Below are 20,085 nucleotides of genomic sequence, written 5' to 3'. Positions count from 1 at the left end.
ATAGTTCTGTTTGAAGCAATTCCGTGATACAGGCATTAGGTCGAGGCACTGGAAATGGAAGCAAGCTGGTATGAGTCCTACTACTAATAACAGAAAGAAAAGCTCTACGACACTCTTGCTCAAGCACAATAATGATTAGCTGGTCTGTCAGTGCCGGAGAACTGTTCACCGTATGAATTCCCCGTGTGGTATCACAGGTCACGGGATTGGGGTAGCGACAGGTAATGAAACTATTCAGACTGGTGGTGCGTACGATGAAATGGCCATATACTGTAGCAGTAGTCCCCTCCTCTTGAAGCGTGTCAAGTTGTTGTTGGTTTCCCTTTCCTTTCCGGGGTGTTTCTCTCCTTTGGACCTTTTAGCACATCCGTTGTGGCACGATACTTCCCATCAAGGTCTTGCACCCCTCCACCTTATACACCTGGTTGCTAGCAACTATGGCTATGTGGCCTGGGTGATGAGCTTCAGTATAAAGTCTGTTTTTGAATTACGAAGATGCTCGGGGTAGCTGAGTTATAGTGCCTGGTACTATTCGTAAAGTGCCATGGCATGTTCACAAGCAATATATATATTAGAAATTTCTACACACAAAAGAACTTTATTATCCAGCACCCATTTTCACAGCTCGAATAGTTATTAAACACCCGCAGAGTATAGATGTCCAAAAGTAGGCTGTAAGACAGATAGTTAACCCCTAGCTATGGATGATTAACTACAATTAGGGTTGTACTTAGTCACCCGGGAGCGCAAGCCCTTTTTCGGGCGTCTCGGGAATCGGGATGTTTGCATTCTTGCGCATACTCGACGTTACCTCCAGCATGCTAAGCGGTCTTCATACCAGCCATACCAACAAACAGTTCGAGTTAGAATGCTATGGTTGTTAGATCTTATATCTCAGTGTAAAAGTTTCTTGTCCCTACAATGCCGAAATCCTCAACTTCTACATCAAGTCCGCATGAGTTGCGAGCAGTAAGTTGCCCTGCGGTGGTGCCTGTCTGTGCCATACAACTAACATGCAACAGTGTACAGAATGTCGAGTGAGAAAAAGTGTCGCCGGAGCAGAGAAGAGCTTCCTACTGACAATTACGCGCGAATTACTATAGAAACGTAAAAGCAAGGTAACCACCCCAAGTCAACTCGCTCGCTTGAATCTTCTGTTCACCCGCCCCGCAGTGCTCCGGGACGCCGCCCTGCTCATACTGTTCCCGAGCCAACAAACCATGCATCTTCGGTCGTCCATCGTCACGAACGCCATTGACGCGCAAGTAGGTGTTGTGTCATGGCCGGGAAAGATTATTTCTCTGACAACTATCTAGAAACATGGATCAAATAGAACGTCGCTGCGCCAGTTTGACAGCGCTTTTGCATCGGCTGAACCCGGATGTTGATATCGAGGACGCACTGAAGACGACGACTGTTCCACCAAGAGGTCTTCAGACCGCAGCTTTTGATGGAGTGAGTTCCGCTTCGGTAGATGAGTTTGAATGGAGCGAATCTTCATTGGGGTCTCCTGGTGAGCTTCGAAGAGTGGGTCTGGATGGTATGGCATCTCTGCCCACAGGGAGCAAGGAAGCTGGCTATCTCGGTATGCTGCAAAGAATCCTGATGTACGAACGTGGATCTAATCATGATCATAGGAAGTAGCGCAGGTTCCAGTATCTTGAGAACTGTCCCAGGCCTGATCCCTGAGCATTCTGGTTTAGAGACCAATCGGCGGACACAGATCTCCCGCGGAGACCTCAATCAAAGTCCGGATCTGCTGCTTTCAGCACATCTAGGTACCTCCGCCGTCCTTGATGGTCTAGTTAACGCATATTTCACATATTACAATACATCCTATCCGATCCTGCATGAGAGTACATTTCGACAACAATATCAGAATCGCCACAGACTGCAAGATCGGTCAAGTTGGCATCCCATATTCTACACTGTCCTGGCAATAGGGAATTGGATTCTCGGCGGCACATCTGGCTCCAGAGAGTGTCAATATTATTCCGCTGCACGATCGCGTATGTCAATGCATATGTTGGAGTCTGGAACTCTCCTCACGGTTCAAGCATTTCTCCTAATAGTCAGTTTCTATGATGACCTTCACGTCTAGTATACTGACAAAGATAAGGGAAACTATCTCCAAAAGCGGGATCGGCCGAATACTGGATACAATTTCATTGGAATAGCCTATCGTATGGCTCTTGGATTGGGGCTTCATCGCGAGCCTCCAGCCGGAGCGAAGACTGATTCATTATTCCATGAGCGAAGAAGAGTTATCTGGTGGATCGTGTATTGCTTCGATACTGAGTTCGGCATTACTACTGGGAGACCTGTCATGGCCTCCGATAGTTTCATTGAGACTTGCCTGCCCCGCAATATAGACGATTCGATAAGATGGAACGTTGTCCTAGTCCAAAGAAAGAGACATGGCTAACTGACTTGCAGGCCTGCGCGTTAACCTCGATACTCCCGACACCATCAGACCGACCAACAACATATTCCGCCATAATCGCACACGCACGGCTGGCTTCCATCGGAAACAACATCTATAGTAACGTGATATCTGCCCCGAAAGAGAACATTCTCGACTTAAAGATCTCTCGCTCCCTCGATCATCGACTCAAGGCCTGGAGGTTTTCTTTGCCTGTATATTTCAGCGCACAAGACGTGCCAGATTGGTTTCGAGGCCCGCGTGCCGTAGTCGGGTGGAAAGAACAGAACCTAAGAATGATGCTATGGTGGGGTAGCCAGCGCCTGTGCAGCATACTATCTGATGTCGAGGAAGCACGGAATATGTGTCATTATGTAGCGATTGAGACCATCCAAGACATCACGACATTCTGCTTGGACTACCGTGACAACATCCATGTCGGCCTGAGCTGGTACGCCACATACTTTCTGTTCCAGGCGACCATTGTTCTTAGCATCCATTACTTGAGACCGCCTCAACCGTTAGATATGGGTCCGGATTCAGCGAACCAGGAGCTGTGGGCTCTCTCTATATCAAGGGCACGCGACTGCCTTGCCCAGCTGGGCCAAAATAATGAGGCTGCAACGAGATGCTTAGCTGTTCTGGAAAGAATTAGAGATCAATCGGAGCGATCGCAACAGTCTTCCTTGACTCCATCGGCCACAAGGCCTAATGCGAGCGTTCACGCTGACCACACCCTGCTACACCCTGCTCCGGAAATAGAAGACACAATCCCGACAACGTTTGCCATCGATCCGGCCCTACAGATTCTCTTCCAAGACACAGCGTGGAATAATGATATCTTCGAAGGTCTTCAGGGGTTCCCTATCACAGATGAGGCCGAAGCGTTTGACTACATGCCCCCAGACGCTTGACCGCCAATACTCTTCAACAACAGATCAGCTACATTAGGCATAGACTCGTGCTGGACACGATCACGGAAATTATAATATTAGGCTAAAGACATATCCTGATTTATAAAGTATTGATCAATCCTTCCAACCCAACCGATTCGCCACCAGTTTTACAGCATAAACCAGCCCCAACAGGACGGGAACCTCAATAAGTGGCCCAACGGTAGCAGCAAGAGCCTGATTACTATTCTCCCCAAAGGTGGCCACAGCAACAGCAATAGCCAACTCGAAATTATTACTAGCCGCCGTGAAGCTCTGCGTCGCCGCCAACCTGTAGCCAAAACCCATTTTATACGTGATGAAAAGCGTTGCGAAAAAGATAACCGCAAAATAAACAATAAGCGGTGCCGCAACACGGATCACGGAGACGATCTGATGCACCACCTGACGACCCTGAGAAGCGAAGAGGACTAGGATGGTGAATAGGAGTCCGATGAGGGATAACGGGCTGATCCATTTTAGGAATACTTGGTCGTACCATCGTGCGCTTGTTGTCCAGCGGAGGACAAAGCGTGTGAGGATTGCGGCGCCGAGGGGGATTCCGAGGAATACCGCGACGCTTTTGGCGGCGGTGCTGTATTCGAATGTGATGGTGTCGCCGCTTATGACGTCGATGAAGAATACGCCCATTGGGGCGAAGAGGACCATTTGGAGGAGGGAGTTGATGGCAACTAGGATCGCGCAGTATTCGTTGTCGCCTCCTGCGAGGCCTGTCCAGATTAAGACCTGGTTATTGTGAGCTTCGGTGATAGACCCTTAGACTATGACGGGGCAGGAGCTTGAGAATGAACCTACCATAGCAATACACCGTGCCAGTCCAACAAGAATCAGTCCTTGTCGTAGCTCCGGCTCGTCGGGTAAAAAGGCCCAAGCCAATGCCAGCTGATAACTTGTCAAAATCTGCACAAGCGGGATAATCTAGATAGACATACCATGAAAAAAGGAGCAATGATCCAATTAACAACTACACTGAAACCAATCTGGACCCAAATCCCCCTAGCCCGAAGGACATGATGCAAGCTCTCATACCTGACCTTGCATAGAATGGGATACATCATGACGAGCAGACCAACAGCTGTCGAAATGGGATCAGCAACCGGGGGTTCAATGAAACATCAACAGAAACACCCACCTATAGGAATTGACACTCCCACAAACTTTCCCTGTTGCAACGCAGGCCCAGTATTCGGGACGAAGTTTCCCAGAATTATGCCAATTGCCATAGCTAGAAAGATCCATACTGCGAGGAATCGGTCAAGGATCCCGAGGTTCTTGAAGGCTGATTGCTTTTCTTGAGGCTGGTCTGAGGATTCTGGATTCACTTGTTTCTCCACATCTGGTGTTGGTCCGGGGGACTCTGTGATGGGTTTAGGTGGGTATCTGAGATGGGTCTGGCCTTTTGCGCATGCCATCGTTGTTTCACTGTGTGTTAGGGTATGTCATGGGAAGTGGTGTGAACCTGATAGAGGGGTTTTCTTGTAGTGTTCGCTGAACAGAAGCCCGGTTTCGTACTAGAGGGATAGAAAAACAGTACCTCCCTGCCAAATGTAAATTTTATACGGAAAGGCAAACTAAAGTCTTCTTCCTTAAACCCTATCCCTTGTACTAGATTTTGATATTCATGGCATGTCACTGGTCGATGCTGATTGGACAACGGCGAGTGGGGACATAAAAGTCAATGCAGCCATTCAAAGGAAGCGAGTGACATACCCCGCCCTAACCCTATTTAGAGAGGGGTATCAACATCCAACTACCAAGAGATCCTACAACAATATCTACATTCCACTATCATTCCCAGCAAGAATTAAGTATATCTCCCCAATATGTCTACAGACCAAGCTCCATGGCACGCAGCCTTTCCCGCCCCAAGAACCACGGCAGCCACACTACCCCGCCAAGAGCTATTACAATGGCTCAAGGAGGGTAAGCAACCCGGCAAGGACTTCGTCCTAGTAGACCTACGACGCGCAGATTACGAGGTATATCGACAAGTAAGCCCTCTAGTACAAAGACAGGTTAACAAAGAAACATAGGGAGGCACCATCCGGGGATCCTTAAACCTCCCCGCTCAGAGTTTATATCCCACCATTCCTACCCTTTACAAGCTTCTAACAGCGAGTAAAGTGGAGAGTGTTATTTGGTATTGCGGTACGTTATATTCTTTAAAGCCCTAGTAGTGAATAAGGATGTGTTATTGATTTAGACACAGGATCATCCGCAGGTCGTGGAACGCGGGCTGGCGGTTGGTTCGCGGATTATCTTCAGGATCAAGGGGAGACGACCCTGAAGAGCCTGGTCTTGGAAGGTGGGATTAAAGGTTGGGTAGCTGCAGGGCCGGAATATACGGACCTTATGGACGGATATGATGCATCGTTCTGGGCGAAGACGACTTCTGCATAGGTTGGATTTGACTGGAATGGTGGTGCCAATTATACCTGTTTCGTGTCTCTTGGTGATGGTGTAACGATGAATGGATTCTAGATGATATATACAATTGGTCGTATATACTTCCGCACCAAGTGCAGGATACATCGGAAGGAACCCCTCCGGCTTGTAGCATGAATTATAATACAGGAGGGACAGAAGGTAAGCTCAATGAATGGATGGACTGGGCCGTGGTGACTGGGGTTATAAGAGAGCTGGGAAGCTACTCTGTAGGGAGGGGTCGTCTGAAAGCGCTTTGCTAGCTGTTGTAGTGCTGCTTTTGGCGGCATGAAGAGTTTGTTAAGCACCCTTTCAGGAACTCTTTAGTATGTAGTGAATAAGGAATGTTTTATAGAGTTGACAAACTCATACAATAGAGCAAGTGTTAAGCTATAGTAGCAGATCACTGCCCACTTCGGAAAGTTCGTAGCAACCTCACGTCAACAGTCTGTCCAGAAAGGAACCTTTGTTAGAGCTATGACATGCACTGATACTTAATGGCTTACAGTGGCATGGCGAGAGCTTCTGGACACGCTAAAGAGTCTACACCTGAACAGGCGCAATGATATTTCATGAGCCAATAGCAGCAGGTTTGCCATATATATTGCAGAAGGCGATTCTTAGGTGTTCAGATACTTTGGTCATCCCCCTTTAGCAAAATGACTTGCTCCCTTAACTTAACCTAACCTAGCCATTAGCCAGTCTAATACTGATATTTGTGGCTGAATTACTTGGCTTTTACTATAAATGAAAAATATATATTTAGTATCTTAATAGGTGCTGAGGCCTTAATAGTACTCTTGATTGGTACACTTCAATTATAGAACTGTCAACCAAAATTTTTATAGAGGAAAAAAAGAAAACATTAACACTCACTGACCTGCCTTTTTACTTCTCTAATTTATAATCTTGGTGGCCGAACTTCAAAAATTCCAGGAACATGGCGGTTACGCTGAAAGGCCACTACTACACGCGGCACGAGTCTTACGTGCCAAGGAGCTATAAAGGCAAAGGCTTACCCAGGATGCCCACAGCTACGAGCGATTCAGGAATTTATGCTATACATTTTTTTTAGTATCGGTGGATACTAGGGAACATTCAAAGACCCAGATTTACGTACTAAATGGTAATTATACACCCAACAGTGGATAGGCCCCACACCTGTAAACGCCGAAATCCGACATGCTAAACCCTGAACCCTGGACCCTCAAACATGAACACTGCATTGCATCAGGTAAACCTCTGACACGAAAGCATTATAAATTTTGCTGCCTATAATCAGAGTGATCTATCAAGTTATAACCTTCTGGAGACTAAGACAAATTATGCATTAATGTATACAATGTGTTAGAGCTTAGATTCGTTGAGAGGAATACCCTAGTGAAGAATGTCGGACTTCTAGGGGCCAGCACAATAAGCAGATATTGAAATTGACACCACAACCTCTACTAGCCCAATTGACGAACTATGTACTATAATAATACCATAAAGATCACAAAGAAAGTTACCAGCCGCCATTCTTGAGACTATAATAGCAGAGAACCTATCTCTTGCACCCGTCATTAATGGATACCCACGACCAAAGCGTTATTACGAAATCACAACTGTCCACACAACCTGAGAAAGCCAATTGGAGAACTCTCTCATTGGTCATCGTAATGCTCCCATGAACCAAAGTGCTGACGATCAATTCCTTGCCTTCTTGATCAAGGGCTTTCAACACATAAGTTGATTGGAATCGAGTAACCTCCAAGGTAGTATGCCTATGTTGTATCCCGTTAGGCCAGGTAGCTGTCCTTGCATGACTCCCTTCCTCCAAACTGAACAGATAGTGCCCCGGTACCAAACAGCTTACCACCAAAGATTGACAATTCTGAAAATGAATCACTGCTTCCCTAGAGGACTCCGAAGCATTATTTCGTGGTTGGCATATGATTGCAAGTAGGGAATTATCTGAAATCTCTTCCTCACTGTTGTACCCATCAATTCCGGTCGACTTTCCTGAGAATGTCGGATGCTTTTCGCGCCGAGAAACATACAACTCATTCATACCGAATTTTAATTTCCCACATAAAAGTCTCCTTAGACCAGACCTCAGAAGACTTGGTTGCCAAACATCAAGGACTGGGGATGTCCTCCTATCGTGAAATTGCTGGATTTGAAGAATTGTCCTGGGAAGTTCACGTGTGGCTTGAAAAGTCTTAGGACGAGGCGGGTGTGCAACATAGAATATCTCTGGATAGGCTACCCTGATCATTGTCAATGCATTGAATCAATCACTTGCCACCGCGGGATGTGGAAGCTTTACTTTCTATCAATCATAGTCCCTTCCATGTCGCCTGAATTCAACCGTAGCGTATGGGGCTTATCGAACGCGCTGATTTAAAAAGTGCACTGCAGGGATGTGGTAGATGTTAACGGTACTGTCGAATTCATGTGTGATTATAAGTTTATATCAATACTGGCGAAACATTGAGTATCATGCCTCACAGCATACGCACTTCACTCTACGATAAAACAGTTGCCTAACGCGTAATACTACATGGGTGCGCTGGGTAACAATCCAGGCAATATCCCGTACTTATCCCGATCCCGTACCTACGCTGCTCCACTGGTGAATCCACAATAAAGAGGGAAAAGAGACAAAAGGTCGAAACTGGAACTTAATACCCACGCACCCACACATCTTGGCTGGATATCCTAGGGCTTGGCATATGTCGGGCCGGAGGTCCGACTTTCCCGACTGTACGGCGATGGATATGCGGCCGTGGACCAGCCACCAGGCACAATGGAAAGGCAAGGCCATGAATATAGTAGTAAAATGGAACTAATGATGAAAGATGGACTACGAAGCAAAGGCAAGGTGTACAAATGCCTTTTGGGGATCGCCCTGCTAGGGTATTGTAGGTTATATGCACTCCCTCATTTGCTACCTCTTAAATTGTACTTCTTGCGAGAGGGCCCAAGTTCTCCTTCAAATGCTATGGTTAGAGCTTATAGATTGGGTACTGGTGTTTTATTGGCCGTGGCTGACGTTGTTTCCTTTACTTCTGCTCGCGTGTTAAATAGAGGGCCTCAAGAAGTTGGTTGAGCTCCCGAGGTTTGTTTTTGATGTTGTCCATAGACTATGAACGGATTGTCTTTGGCCAGACGACTAGTCTTTACTATAGTGATGATTAGTTGTCTACTGATTTTATATGTGGCAGGCTGTCTTATTGTATTATATAGGTACTCTAACATGATCTCTAGCCGCTCCTAGTATCTGTTCCCTTTTTGTATCCATTGAGTAGTCCACTATCCTACAGCTGGGAACAAAGAGCACGGCATGAAGGGGATCTGGTTATGTTCGAATAACCTTTGTATCGAGATAGAGAAGATCAACGAGGGAGACCTCCAATACTATTCTAACCTCCCCAAGGTGTCCTCGGGTGCAGCAATGTTTGTTATAGTAAAATCGACTTGAAATTTTCTGTGTGTGCACTGTGTTATTGAAAATTGTTGAACTTCCCATGATCATACAATGGACGGCTATGTTCTTCTATATACCCTCTGTAAGTTTAACACAGAATGCGTCAACACAAACGCCAGAATCATACCCAAAGCTACACTGATAACCACGCGCAGGGTCCGCGAATGAGTTTTAAGCGTGACCCTTCTGTAGTCGGTGGGGGTTGAAATAGTTATATGTGAGGCTGCTACTTGTGTGCAACTCATTTGGTAGGCTGAGAATAATCATCTCGACGAGTTTGTCTTTTCAGCACATGTCGTCATCGTTCTCAGTTGTATCACTTTGTATACAGTCCCCTCGCTATTTCTCAAACTATATGTATAGAAATGATATACTGATTTCTGGTAATTAAGCCTTTTTAGCCAATGCGTATAGAATATATAGCTTAGGATTAAGCTAAATAAGCACATACGACCATAGGGTGTGGAAAACAGGGCTTCCCGTCCGCTCAGCCGTACTTAAGCCACACGCCGGGAGGTTAGTAGTTGGGTGGGTGACCACCAGCGAATCCCTCCTGTTGTATGTATTTTTAATTTGTTCACTATGCGTAGCCAGCTCCTCTAGATTTCAACTTTTTTGGGAACGAATACAAAGCTGCCTTTAGAGTTGTTCTGGCGGTCATGGTTGTCAGAAATTAGGGCTGCCTCAGCAGCACTGACTAATCCGAAACTATATATAATTGATCCTGACCCAGTCAGAGCTTTGGTTTTTGAGTATGTCAATACTATAGAGATAGAGAGTTTCCTGAAAAGTCTAATTTCTGACCCAGTCGCAGCTAACACCCCGCTAGCTTTGTAAACGTGGACGTATCTCTGCAAGGCCAACTCATCACGCAGGTCAGGCGAGGCAACCGTCGATTAAAGAGGAAGGAGTAAATGTCAGCCTAGACATTTCGTAAGCTGGATCCTTCTAAATATGATAGACTGACCCACTTTCTTGGTTTTCTGTTCATCATATCTTCGTGCTCTTATGGAACAAGCACCTCTTCCCCACCTTCCAATACTACCGCCATGGACAAGTTATCAAAAGCCATATATCCACTCCTAGACAGAATCTTCAACAAGAGGGATAGCTCGAGGCGCTTGTATGACCTGGGACGTGAGAAACATAAGCGTACGTACAAGGCTCGTGCAGACGCGAGTGATTTGAAATTCAAACTTCAGATATATACTAACGGCGTAAAAGCTAGAAAGAGATGTCGAAAATGCAGCAATCTGCCATCTTACAGTCAACCTGACGCAGCATATCATTTGTGTCCAGAACAGTGTGATGGGCATTATAGTATAAATGATTTTAATAATGACTGTCAGTTGTGTGAACTCCTGGCCAAAGTTATCCGTCATTATCACAGTGATTCTTCGATTCATATGAAATTCAGTATAGAGGCGAGAACTGGGTATCCTTTGATCATCACGGGATTAAACTACACTGATGATCCTAAACGTATCGAAGTTTTCAAAGATATTGGTTCGTTCCATTCCTCATCATCTCCCGTACACTAGTCACACTAATACTATCCACAGATGATGGAAGCCCACCATGGCCTAGAGTGCCATTCATTGGCGGTGGTAGTGTGATTATGGACCACTCCGACGATCAAGGCGTCTATGACTTTATTCTAGAATGTTTATCTGATTGTATAACTACTCATGAACACTGTGATGCACGTAATCCAGTCTCGCTCCCCAGTCGCCTACTGGAGGTTAGTGATCAAAATCATACTTGCAGACTTGTCGAGCCTGCAAAGGATCAACTAGGGACGTATATGACGTTAAGCTACTGTTGGGGTAATGGGAACCCGTTAAAGCTTACCAGAGGCCTTTACAATTCGTTCCAAAATGGGATATCCTGGATTGATCTTCCGCAGCTTTTTCGAGATGCTATCCGAATAACAAACCGTCTCGGGGTGTCTTATCTTTGGATCGATTCTCTTTGCATTGTCCAGGATGATCGAAAGGACTGGGAGATTGAGTCAGAGAAGATGGCTAGTATTTATCAGAACGCGCATATTACCATTGTTGCTGCTTCTGCCCCAGATCCTGAAGCACCTATCCTCGGAGCACGAGGGCAGCAGATGGAGAAAGCAGAGTTTGAATTTACAGAAGAGGATGGTTCAAAGTCATACCTCTTCTCGCGCTGTATCTCAGACGAACCATTCTGGGGTCTAAGGGGTCTAAGTGTGATCAGGGTCAAAAACTTTCAATCGAGAGACTGGTCACAGACCATATATAATCGAGGATGGACGTTCCAAGAGGACCTCCTTTCGAGGCGTACAATTCACTACCTACCCAACAGGGTAGTATGGGAGTGTTGGATGTCTCATTGTGATGAGCGTCAGTTGCCTCGTGATCCAAACCATCGAAAAAAACGCTACAAAATGCCTAAGCCTTCGCAAGAGTCATGGCCAGAGTTGGTTACAGCTTACACGGTACGGAATTTAACACACACTTCAGATACATTACCAGCCATGTCAGGTATTGCATATATGGTATCTGAAGGGACCTGTGATGAGTATCTGGCTGGCCTCTGGCGAAGCTCATTTGTCGTCCATTTAGCATGGTACGTTTGTGGTTTTTATATACAGAGTGGATCAATAGAGGAGCTGGCTAGCCCGTGCAGTCCATGCAAGGAGTACATAGCACCTACGTGGTCCTGGGCCTCCACCGCAATGAAGGATACGGTCGAGATGCATGGAAAGTCCGAAGATGCCAGGACCCTGACCGTTCTGATCGATGCAAAGGTGGATGTGAAAGGGGGAAATAAGTTTGGCGAAGTATCAGGCGGCTTTATACAGCTCCGTGGGCCTGTTTGTGAAATGCAGCTTTACTACGATGATGGATGGTACCGTGTCCAACCTAGACCTTTAAAAGAAGGGGAGGTCAACGAGACATATCAGACAAGAATCTTTCCTGATACGAGACTATGTGCTGGAGATGGACTCTTGGAGACAGGCGAGGTGGTACCCACGATATGCCGCAAATACGCAGATCTTCAGACCGAAGACTTCGGACTAGGCGACAATGCATATCATGCAATATATATGATTGCTTTGTGGAGGACCCGTACTCATGTCGCTGGTATTGTCATTGGACGATCTCCTCGAGTCCCAGGCGCTTATGAACGGCTGGGGATGGTTAATAGTCGGCTAAAGATTGAAAAGGGGTTCGTGGACTCCACGATTACAATTGTTTAGTATTAGACTTATCTTTGGTTCACATATTTTGTCTTTCCGAAGTACTACATATTATGCCATGCAAGTAGCATTGGTCAGTCGTGCATAGTAACGACGTGGTATGTGCGTAGGTCTACCTGGCAGAGTATTTATGGAGTACAAGTATATTGAACTCCTCAAACGTTAAGGCTAGAGATCTACGGTTTAATTGTCCCAGTATTCAGCTATTTATAGTTGGAGTGAGGAGTTTCTATTGACAATGTAGAATATAGTCTGTTATCGCTCTTTCCCATCCTCCTTTCATTTCGTAAGGTGTTGTCTTCATACTAGCCTTGTTCATATACCTTTCCATCTATATTATGCATGGGGCGAAAGTTATCTAGATACATTTACACTTTCAATTGAAGTTTTAGTGCAATGTCTTAAGGGAATCCCGGAATTGGAGGATGTCAAGCTCATGTTCGGTTTTACTCAGAACACCAGGGGCCGTTACTTTGGTGAAGAGGCGAGCGAGATCAACACGGCCACTGAGCTGAAAAGAATCGTAGCCCATGCGTTGGGTCGACCAGAAAAGAAGCGCCAGTTACAGACGGCTGAACGTTTCTTCCGCGCCAACTTTCACTAGCCTATTGATAATGAATTATCATCTGGATGAAAAGGATTATATTATCTACCCATTGTAATAGTTAAAACATCTAATTGTCAACTAGTCAGTTACCACTTCCCAGACCTAGAGCATTTATTCTATATCTAGGCACTGTGGCTCTTGAAATTAACTATTAACCACGCCAACTTTAGGTACCATAACCCTGGGCTTAGGGCTTAATCTCAGGATATCTACATCACCACCACCACTACTACTACTAAATTGAGAGAGTGTACTCCGCTCTATATATCTTTGCTACTGCTAGCATTATATTATGTAATACGATAAGGTTTCGGCAAGAAAATGCTCGGTTTATTTTGGTCAGAGCCATTCAATCCCCGTTCCTTCATAGAATACGAACTTTCACCGCACCATCCATCCCCAGCCACACTTCTACCATGAACCACAACGAGATTCTTGCCCTCGAGCACAAAACCTGGGATGCCCTCTGCATCTCAGGGTCGACTCTCATCCCCCTACTCTCAGATGATTGCATCATGGTCTTTCCAGGCGGCATGAAACTATCCAAGGAATCTCACCCGACTCTCAGCTCCATCTTGGCGAGTGAGGAGTTCGTCCCATGGAGCTCGTATACTATACTCGAGAGCGAGACGCGAACCCTCGACGGGAGTGCACAGTCTGCCTTAATCTGCTATAAGGTTTCAGCCCGGCGAGTGAGCGACCGGGACTCGCAGAGCTTTGATGCGCTGTGTTCGAGCGTGTGGCGCAAGATAGGCCCCGAGCAGTGGGAGATGGTGTTCCATCAACAGACTCCGTTGTAAGTGTCTTATATGTAGTATTATCAGTGGAAAGGTACTAAGTGCGTTGGGTATAGTTAGTTTCTTTTCTAGTTAGTGTGGAATGACTCTCTGGCGATCCGACTAGGCAGGTAGCCATCTGTTAGCTGTCTTTATTCTGTACTTTGATTCATTGTTTCTAATCGGATCTACTTACCATGTATGTCATGCCCCTCTCCTGTCTACTGTTTTTAATTGTAGCCTGCACATACAGACCACATGTGAGCAATTGCATATTCTGCACGTTTGTAGGGTACCCTTCGGCGGAGATACAGCTCAGAGACGATTCCATGAAGGAAACATCCAAGGCTTCCGGTATCGATAAAGACTATAGCTACGGTAGGGTCAAGCTAGGGGATATAGGTCCTAGAGGGTACTGTCGCTGTAAGAACGACTTTTCGTATGGGTGCGAGGGTCTCTTTCTTAAGCAACCAGAGACTACTATTTCCGAAAGTCCTACTTCTCTCTAACCATTGCAGGCTTAGTTGCCATGTTGATCAACGTGTACACGGCGGCAGACTGGTACTAGTCTATTATGGCTCTACTTAGACTAATCGCCAGTGGATACTATCAGCTACGATCGAATCCAACCCACTTCGGTAAAGTAGCCCTGAACTGGGATATTTGATTGGACCCGAGACATGGTTCGGGGGAGACCGAAGGCCCCGTTGCCAAGCCGCGTGGTCCGAAAGTGTTAACCGCATAACAGCAGTGTTCTTGTAAATAGAGCGACGCTGCCTAGATAGCTGACTAGTTTTTTCTTTCATTGACTATCCTACAGCTCTGCTGGTCTCTTGTGCTGAAAACCCGTGAGTGAAACTCCGTGGATTTTGTATTTTCGTGCCCCCCCAAAGACTCGGTCTACACAGATATCTTTTGTGTCTAATTACTGATACGACCATGGCTTCAGAGAAGTCACTGACTCATGACGTTGAGGAAAACAGATTGCAACCAGCCACTCAGTTCAAACCTTGGCGACAACGATTTCGATCCCATCTTGTGATTGTCTCACTCTTTCTCTGTCTGTTTCTGGCTGCACTCGACACCACTATAGTTGCACCCGCATTGCCAGTCATAGCTAGCCATCTCAATGCGACAACATCGGAATATACCTGGGTTGGCAGCGCCTATACTCTGGCGAGTACTTCGACAACTCCACTATGGGCCAAGATATCAGACATCTGGGGCCGCAGGGTGATTTTAATGATTGCCAATGTGTTGTTTCTATGTGGGAGCCTTGTCTGTGCCCTTAGTAGAACCCCTCTCATGCTGATCGGAGGACGAGTGTTACAAGGAGTGGGTAGTGGCGGTATCATTGTGATGGTGACGATAATAGTTGCGGATCTATTTCCCATTCGCGAAAGGGCGAAATATTATGCACTGACGGGGATAGTATGGGCTATCTCCAGTGGTGTCGGTCCTATCTTAGGGGGAGTATTCACGCAGACAATTGGCTGGCGATGGTGCTGTGAGTTGCGTTACCAACCTAGTGAGATGCTATTTTGCTAATGCATTACCTGATTGCACCGCAGTTTATATTAACCTGCCGTTCGATGGCATCTCGCTGATTATTCTGTTCTTCTTCCTACATCTAGAGCCAGTAACCACAGCTGTTTCCACCCTCCGCTCATTTGACTGGATTGGCTCCGTTCTGGTAGTTGGGGGTACTGTCTGCTTTCTATATGGACTCGAATCAGGGAGCGGCAACGAGCATAGCTGGGACTCAGCATTTACCCTGGGCCTACTCATTGGAGGAATTTTGATTCTACTCATATGGGGATATTATGAGTGGGCCATCGCCAAGTGCCCTGTCATCCCCCTCCGCCTTCTGATCAGTCGATCAACGGTCCCTTGCCTTCTTACTGCCTTTTTCCACAGTTTCACTTTCATCTCCTTCAGCTACTTCAACCCGCTCTACTTTCAGACAGTTCTTGGCGTCAGTCCCATCCAGTCCGGCCTTTACTTATTTGCCCTGGTGCTACCCTTGTCGGCCATGACGCTTGGCAGTGGACTATTCGTGCAACGCACAGGCAAATACCGCCCAGTGATCTGGATTGGATGCCCCCTCATGACGGTTGGAACGGGCCTGTTCATTGATTTTGGACCCCGTCTAGTGTTATGGAAAATTGTGGTCTACCAGTTGATTGCTGGGATTGGCGCTGGTCCACTATTCCAGGCACCGATGATCGCCTTTCAAAATGCGTTGAAGCCAGAGAACGTAGCTGCTGGGAATGCTGCCTTCGCATTTCTGAAGAATCTAGCAACGTCTCTATCGCTGGTTATCGGGGGTGTGGTGGCGCAAAGTGGAACAGGCGAGTTTCGTTTGGTGGACTCAAATGCAGAGACTGAGAAAGACGGGGGAGGAACGGTCGACCGCACTGCATTTGTCGCTGGTTTGAGCCATATGTGGATCTTTTATACGGCCCTTTGTGGTGTCATGACGATTGCCTCTCTTACCATCCAGAAGCGTAGGTTAGGTGATGAGCATGGCGATGAAGACATAGTTCCAGATGTAAATTAACAGTCGCCGGGGGTTTGCACGGGGATATATGATTTAGGGCCTATCTATTATTATACTAAGTTTGAATATTAAGTAAGAATTCGAGCTATTCATTGAACTTGATGCCTACAGCCTAGGCTCCGTATTATGATCTACCCTTGAACATCCTACTTATGAGGAAAGGATTCGGAGAAGACCAGTTGTTGGCAGCTGCAGAGGTTGTAGTGGCTGGTAATACTCACAGGCTTCTAGATACAACAAGGGATGTCTAAATGTACATATCATCAGTATCCTACATGGATACAGCTGCATTTAACTTCGCGTCTTTCACCCTCTTCTCTTCCCGCTCACTGTAGCGATCCCCAAAAAGGTCCATATGAGGTTTCATCAAGATCGTGTACTTGACAAACTCTTCCATGCAATCCACCAAACGGTCCCGGTTACCACTGGGCATAAGCCTCTGGTCTCCCGGTTGACCTTCATCCGGGAATTGGGTATATGCCTTCGGGATCGAGGACTGGTTTGGGATGGTAAACATCCGCATCCAGCGACCGAGAATGCGCAAGGAATTAACCGCATTGAATGATTGCGATCCGCCGCAAACTTGGGCAATAGCCAGTGTTCGACCCTGTGTTGGGCGGATGCTCCCGGTACTGAGTGGGATCCAGTCTATCTGGTTCTTGAAGACTGCAGTCTGACGCCGGAACACGAGTTAATATAAGTGGAAATGATGCTTCGTTGGATTAAGCGGAGTTGGGGAAGGGATACTGACAAGGTTGCCGTGTTGTTCAGGTGAGACCCAAATATGTCCATCGCTCCACTGGCTGAGGCCACGGAGTTCCTGTACCTTGGGGTGACCGTGGTCGACGTCGTTCTTCACTGGGAGTCCCTCCGGGTCGAAAACGCGGACATCGCAACCGAGTCGAAAGAGGATGCGACATGCTTCAAATGCCACAAGCCGTGAATATGATCTTTGGCGTAGACTCCCGTACAGTACCAGGACCTTGAGCCTCTGGTTCGTATTCTTTAGGTTATTCTCGGCCATTTTCAAGGCAGTCGTCAGTTCCAGGTCGCTGACCCAGTCTTCTTCCGCTGTGTTGCTCAGAATGAATGGGCGATACTTTTGCCGAACAGCAGGGTCATCTTCACTCTCTGGTAAAGCTAGAGACTGAGGTGTACGAATTGATAAAGCTTCTCGATAATGGAGTTTTCCAAGTGTATCCGTGGTTCTAAACGGTTCAACAACAGGCTGCGCCATTGTTGTATATCTGATGTGTGGTAGTCGAGGTTGCCGGGGACAAGTCGTCAAACCGGTTTTGGATGCTAATGCTATACTGAAACGAGGTCGCATTGAGAAGCTTATGGCATTCATAAGGGAGAGAATGAAAGAAAATAACTCGAATCATAAATTTATAAAAAAGGAACATCGCAAATGCCAAGACTTCTGAGGGCATGTCACTGGTCAAACATGATTGGTTGTTGGAGGGCAAGACGGGAAATGCACGGACTTTCATAATGACTTGTATGCCCTAGTCTCTAGGTATCATGGATGCAAAGGTTATAGATATCTGGGGACATTCCGGAGCTAGGAGAGTGTTATGCATACATATCAACGCCATTGGTATTCTATTTACTTGTGATATATAGTCATAATGATATCTGGAAGGTGGCACCCTACATTGAATATGTCACATCAACATAAAACCGCCCTCCGATTTACAAGACAGGTTTCTTGTGATATGATGCAAAATAAAACTACCTTGATTCAATGCCAGTCAATCGGAATCGGAAGACCACTCCTCTTCTCGTTCCCACAGTGGGGCATCTTCATCATCAGGATCGTCCACATCCTCGGCATGCGGTATGCACTCCGTAATTCCCTGGATCTCTATGAGGCTGGATAGACCACTATTTTTCCATGCCACCAGCGAATCAATCTGAGCATCATGCATCTCGCTTGCACCTTTCTCATACCCCCGAATGAGCAGATACTCCAGGTTCGGCGGCAAGCAATCAACCAGACTGAAGCTCTCTTTCTTTGCTAGGTTGACACCCTGAGCATAATACATCAGAATGTGAATCCCAAGACTCAATCGTTTCAATGCGCGAAACTCCCGTAGTGATCCGCTCTGCTCCCATAATGAGTCCGGTGGCGTCCCTGTCCAAACATGCTCCGCATCACGTCGACCACCCCATTCCTCAAAACGTTCATCCAATTCCTCATATTCCACCACCTCCCAGCTGAATTCAGTAACATGACACTCCGCATCCACATCCAATATTTCCAAGGTCTCTCTGTGCGGCAAGATCGTGAAGAAAAACGTCTTTGGATTGAATTTCGAATAGCTTCCGCCTGGTACGTCCCTCCCCCCGATAGAGTACTGGAACTCCTTCAGAACCTTGCATGAGTATACGACATTGGCGAGGTAATACGTATCCAGCGATGAATGATGAATGGCGAATCGACTAATGGTAGATGATCTGGGCTCCAGCCTCGTCGCTCCGTTCTCATCCTCTTCTAAAATATCTGTGCCAATCATCTCTATAGATGGCAAACGATGAATAAGTTGCATAACTCCCATGAAGTCCATAGACCTGTAGAAACGTTCATCATCAAGGTCTCTATTAATCACGTAGACGTCTCGCAGATTCTGCAAGAATGGCATATCGTTTGGCATGGAATTAACCTGACGAAGCAACCTTTCCAGAGGGTAGTTGACTGATTCGAAATCGTGGCTTTGATCGGGCAAGTAAAAGCCAGTATAGTTGAAGAACGGCGGTGGCGTTGCCAATGACTCTAGGTCTGGTGAAACCGAGATAAAGAGCGCAGTCAAGGCCTGGGAGATGTAGACGCCTCGGCTCCCAGTAGGACTATATGAAATGTCAGCATGTTATACAACAAAATCTCAATATAGGATGGCGTATTACAAGTATGGAGGCCATGGACGTTCCTCACCGGCCTCTGTTTGCATAACCATGTTGAGAATGCGACCTGTCTCTGAACCTGTGAATCCTGCTTTACATATCGCGGCGCGAAGCAGCTGCTTTTCCTGGTCGCTAAGGTCCCGTAACGAGTTTGTTCGCTCTGTGTAGTCTTCATAGCACGTGGGACCTTTGCTGCATTCGATATGACGCACGTACCGGCCTAAACGGGGCCGTTTGAGAATTTCCATAAGCATACCAAATGCTTTATTCAAGCTCTTGTCTTTGCTGTCGATGCGCAGTCGCCGGTACTTCTTGCGCATGGGCATGTCGCACAGGGCGTGCAGTGAGCGGCATTGTATGGAGAGCGCGGCAACATCGCGGTGAGCATGCAAGAATGACAGGATTCGATGCTGAATCTCAATTGGCAGATCAGTAAATAGAACCATTGTTTTGTACTAAGCCAGGATCGTCGGATCATGAAAGAAGGACGAAAAGCGGAGTCTACGTATTCTTTCAAGTGGGGCTTTCTTTAGTGGTTGTTTTAGCGTATTCTATAGGCAGCGCAATGTTGCCTGCTTGCCTTACTGAGTTAGGGCCGCTCAGATCACGGCGCTTATCTTATCGGGCCGATCTAACCCTAGAGCCATTACGCCCAGGCCATTCCTCTACATTAAACGATTCTCCGTTGTAGCACATGATAAGTGGGAGGAGTATAGATGTGCTTGTACTAAGCTATAT

At 46.6% G+C, this 20,085-nt stretch overlaps 9 protein-coding genes across 9 annotated transcripts; 5 read left to right on the top strand and 4 right to left on the bottom strand.

Moving 5' to 3' along the window:
* Positions 1-921: 921 nt before the first annotated feature.
* F9C07_2228146 (fungal-specific transcription factor domain-containing protein) lies at positions 922-3,336 on the top strand (the record flags this gene model as incomplete). Its single annotated transcript, XM_071509814.1, has 8 exons — positions 922-969; positions 1,023-1,037; positions 1,104-1,118; positions 1,174-1,265; positions 1,317-1,585; positions 1,638-2,071; positions 2,120-2,392; positions 2,437-3,336. The coding sequence occupies 8 exons, from the start codon at positions 922-924 to the stop codon at positions 3,334-3,336; spliced, it is 2,046 nt and encodes a 681-aa protein (XP_071365845.1).
* Positions 3,337-3,450: 114 nt separating this feature from the next.
* On the bottom strand, positions 3,451-4,787 carry F9C07_1350 (putative arsenite efflux transporter; the record flags this gene model as incomplete). Its single annotated transcript, XM_041288250.1, has 4 exons — positions 3,451-4,101; positions 4,171-4,257; positions 4,308-4,450; positions 4,508-4,787. The coding sequence occupies 4 exons, from the start codon at positions 4,785-4,787 to the stop codon at positions 3,451-3,453; spliced, it is 1,161 nt and encodes a 386-aa protein (XP_041140636.1).
* A 283-nt stretch (positions 4,788-5,070) lies between these two features.
* Positions 5,071-5,937, top strand: F9C07_2279604 (putative arsenate reductase). Its single transcript, XM_041288260.2, has 3 exons — positions 5,071-5,354; positions 5,409-5,523; positions 5,585-5,937. Exons 1-3 carry the CDS (start codon positions 5,199-5,201, stop codon positions 5,773-5,775), a joined length of 462 nt encoding a protein of 153 aa, XP_041140637.1. The 5' UTR covers positions 5,071-5,198; the 3' UTR covers positions 5,776-5,937.
* A 1,068-nt stretch (positions 5,938-7,005) lies between these two features.
* Positions 7,006-8,407, bottom strand: F9C07_2138995 (uncharacterized protein). The gene is made up of 2 exons (XM_071509164.1): positions 8,108-8,407; positions 7,006-8,048 (listed from the first exon to the last, which is right to left on the bottom strand). Exons 1-2 carry the CDS (start codon positions 8,131-8,133, stop codon positions 7,343-7,345), a joined length of 732 nt encoding a protein of 243 aa, XP_071365844.1. The 5' UTR covers positions 8,134-8,407; the 3' UTR covers positions 7,006-7,342.
* Positions 8,408-10,214: 1,807 nt separating this feature from the next.
* F9C07_2138990 (heterokaryon incompatibility protein-domain-containing protein) lies at positions 10,215-12,693 on the top strand. Its single transcript, XM_071509163.1, has 3 exons — positions 10,215-10,420; positions 10,493-10,612; positions 10,691-12,693. The coding sequence occupies exon 3, from the start codon at positions 10,887-10,889 to the stop codon at positions 12,498-12,500; it is 1,614 nt and encodes a 537-aa protein (XP_071365843.1). The 5' UTR covers positions 10,215-10,420; positions 10,493-10,612; positions 10,691-10,886; the 3' UTR covers positions 12,501-12,693.
* Positions 12,694-13,430: 737 nt separating this feature from the next.
* On the top strand, positions 13,431-14,176 carry F9C07_1095261 (uncharacterized protein). Its single transcript, XM_071507529.1, has 2 exons — positions 13,431-13,903; positions 13,961-14,176. The coding sequence occupies exons 1-2, from the start codon at positions 13,524-13,526 to the stop codon at positions 13,962-13,964; spliced, it is 384 nt and encodes a 127-aa protein (XP_071365842.1). The 5' UTR covers positions 13,431-13,523; the 3' UTR covers positions 13,965-14,176.
* Positions 14,177-14,822: 646 nt separating this feature from the next.
* Positions 14,823-16,443, top strand: F9C07_1346 (putative efflux pump antibiotic resistance protein; the record flags this gene model as incomplete). The annotated part of the gene is made up of 2 exons (XM_041284031.2): positions 14,823-15,390; positions 15,455-16,443. The coding sequence occupies 2 exons, from the start codon at positions 14,823-14,825 to the stop codon at positions 16,441-16,443; spliced, it is 1,557 nt and encodes a 518-aa protein (XP_041140639.2).
* Positions 16,444-16,523: 80 nt separating this feature from the next.
* On the bottom strand, positions 16,524-17,852 carry F9C07_2279600 (arsenic resistance protein ArsH). Its single transcript, XM_041284041.2, has 2 exons — positions 17,195-17,852; positions 16,524-17,116 (listed from the first exon to the last, which is right to left on the bottom strand). The coding sequence occupies exons 1-2, from the start codon at positions 17,792-17,794 to the stop codon at positions 16,715-16,717; spliced, it is 1,002 nt and encodes a 333-aa protein (XP_041140640.2). The 5' UTR covers positions 17,795-17,852; the 3' UTR covers positions 16,524-16,714.
* Positions 17,853-19,913, bottom strand: F9C07_2279599 (uncharacterized protein). The gene is made up of 2 exons (XM_041288251.2): positions 19,351-19,913; positions 17,853-19,293 (listed from the first exon to the last, which is right to left on the bottom strand). The coding sequence occupies exons 1-2, from the start codon at positions 19,791-19,793 to the stop codon at positions 18,198-18,200; spliced, it is 1,539 nt and encodes a 512-aa protein (XP_041140641.1). The 5' UTR covers positions 19,794-19,913; the 3' UTR covers positions 17,853-18,197.
* Between the last annotated feature and the right edge of the window lie 172 nt (positions 19,914-20,085).

Source organism: Aspergillus flavus, chromosome 1 (genome assembly GCF_009017415.1).
Source record: "Aspergillus flavus chromosome 1, complete sequence".
Classification (NCBI taxonomy): Eukaryota; Fungi; Ascomycota; class Eurotiomycetes; order Eurotiales; family Aspergillaceae; genus Aspergillus; species Aspergillus flavus.
This window is presented reverse-complemented; position numbering and strand designations above follow the sequence as displayed.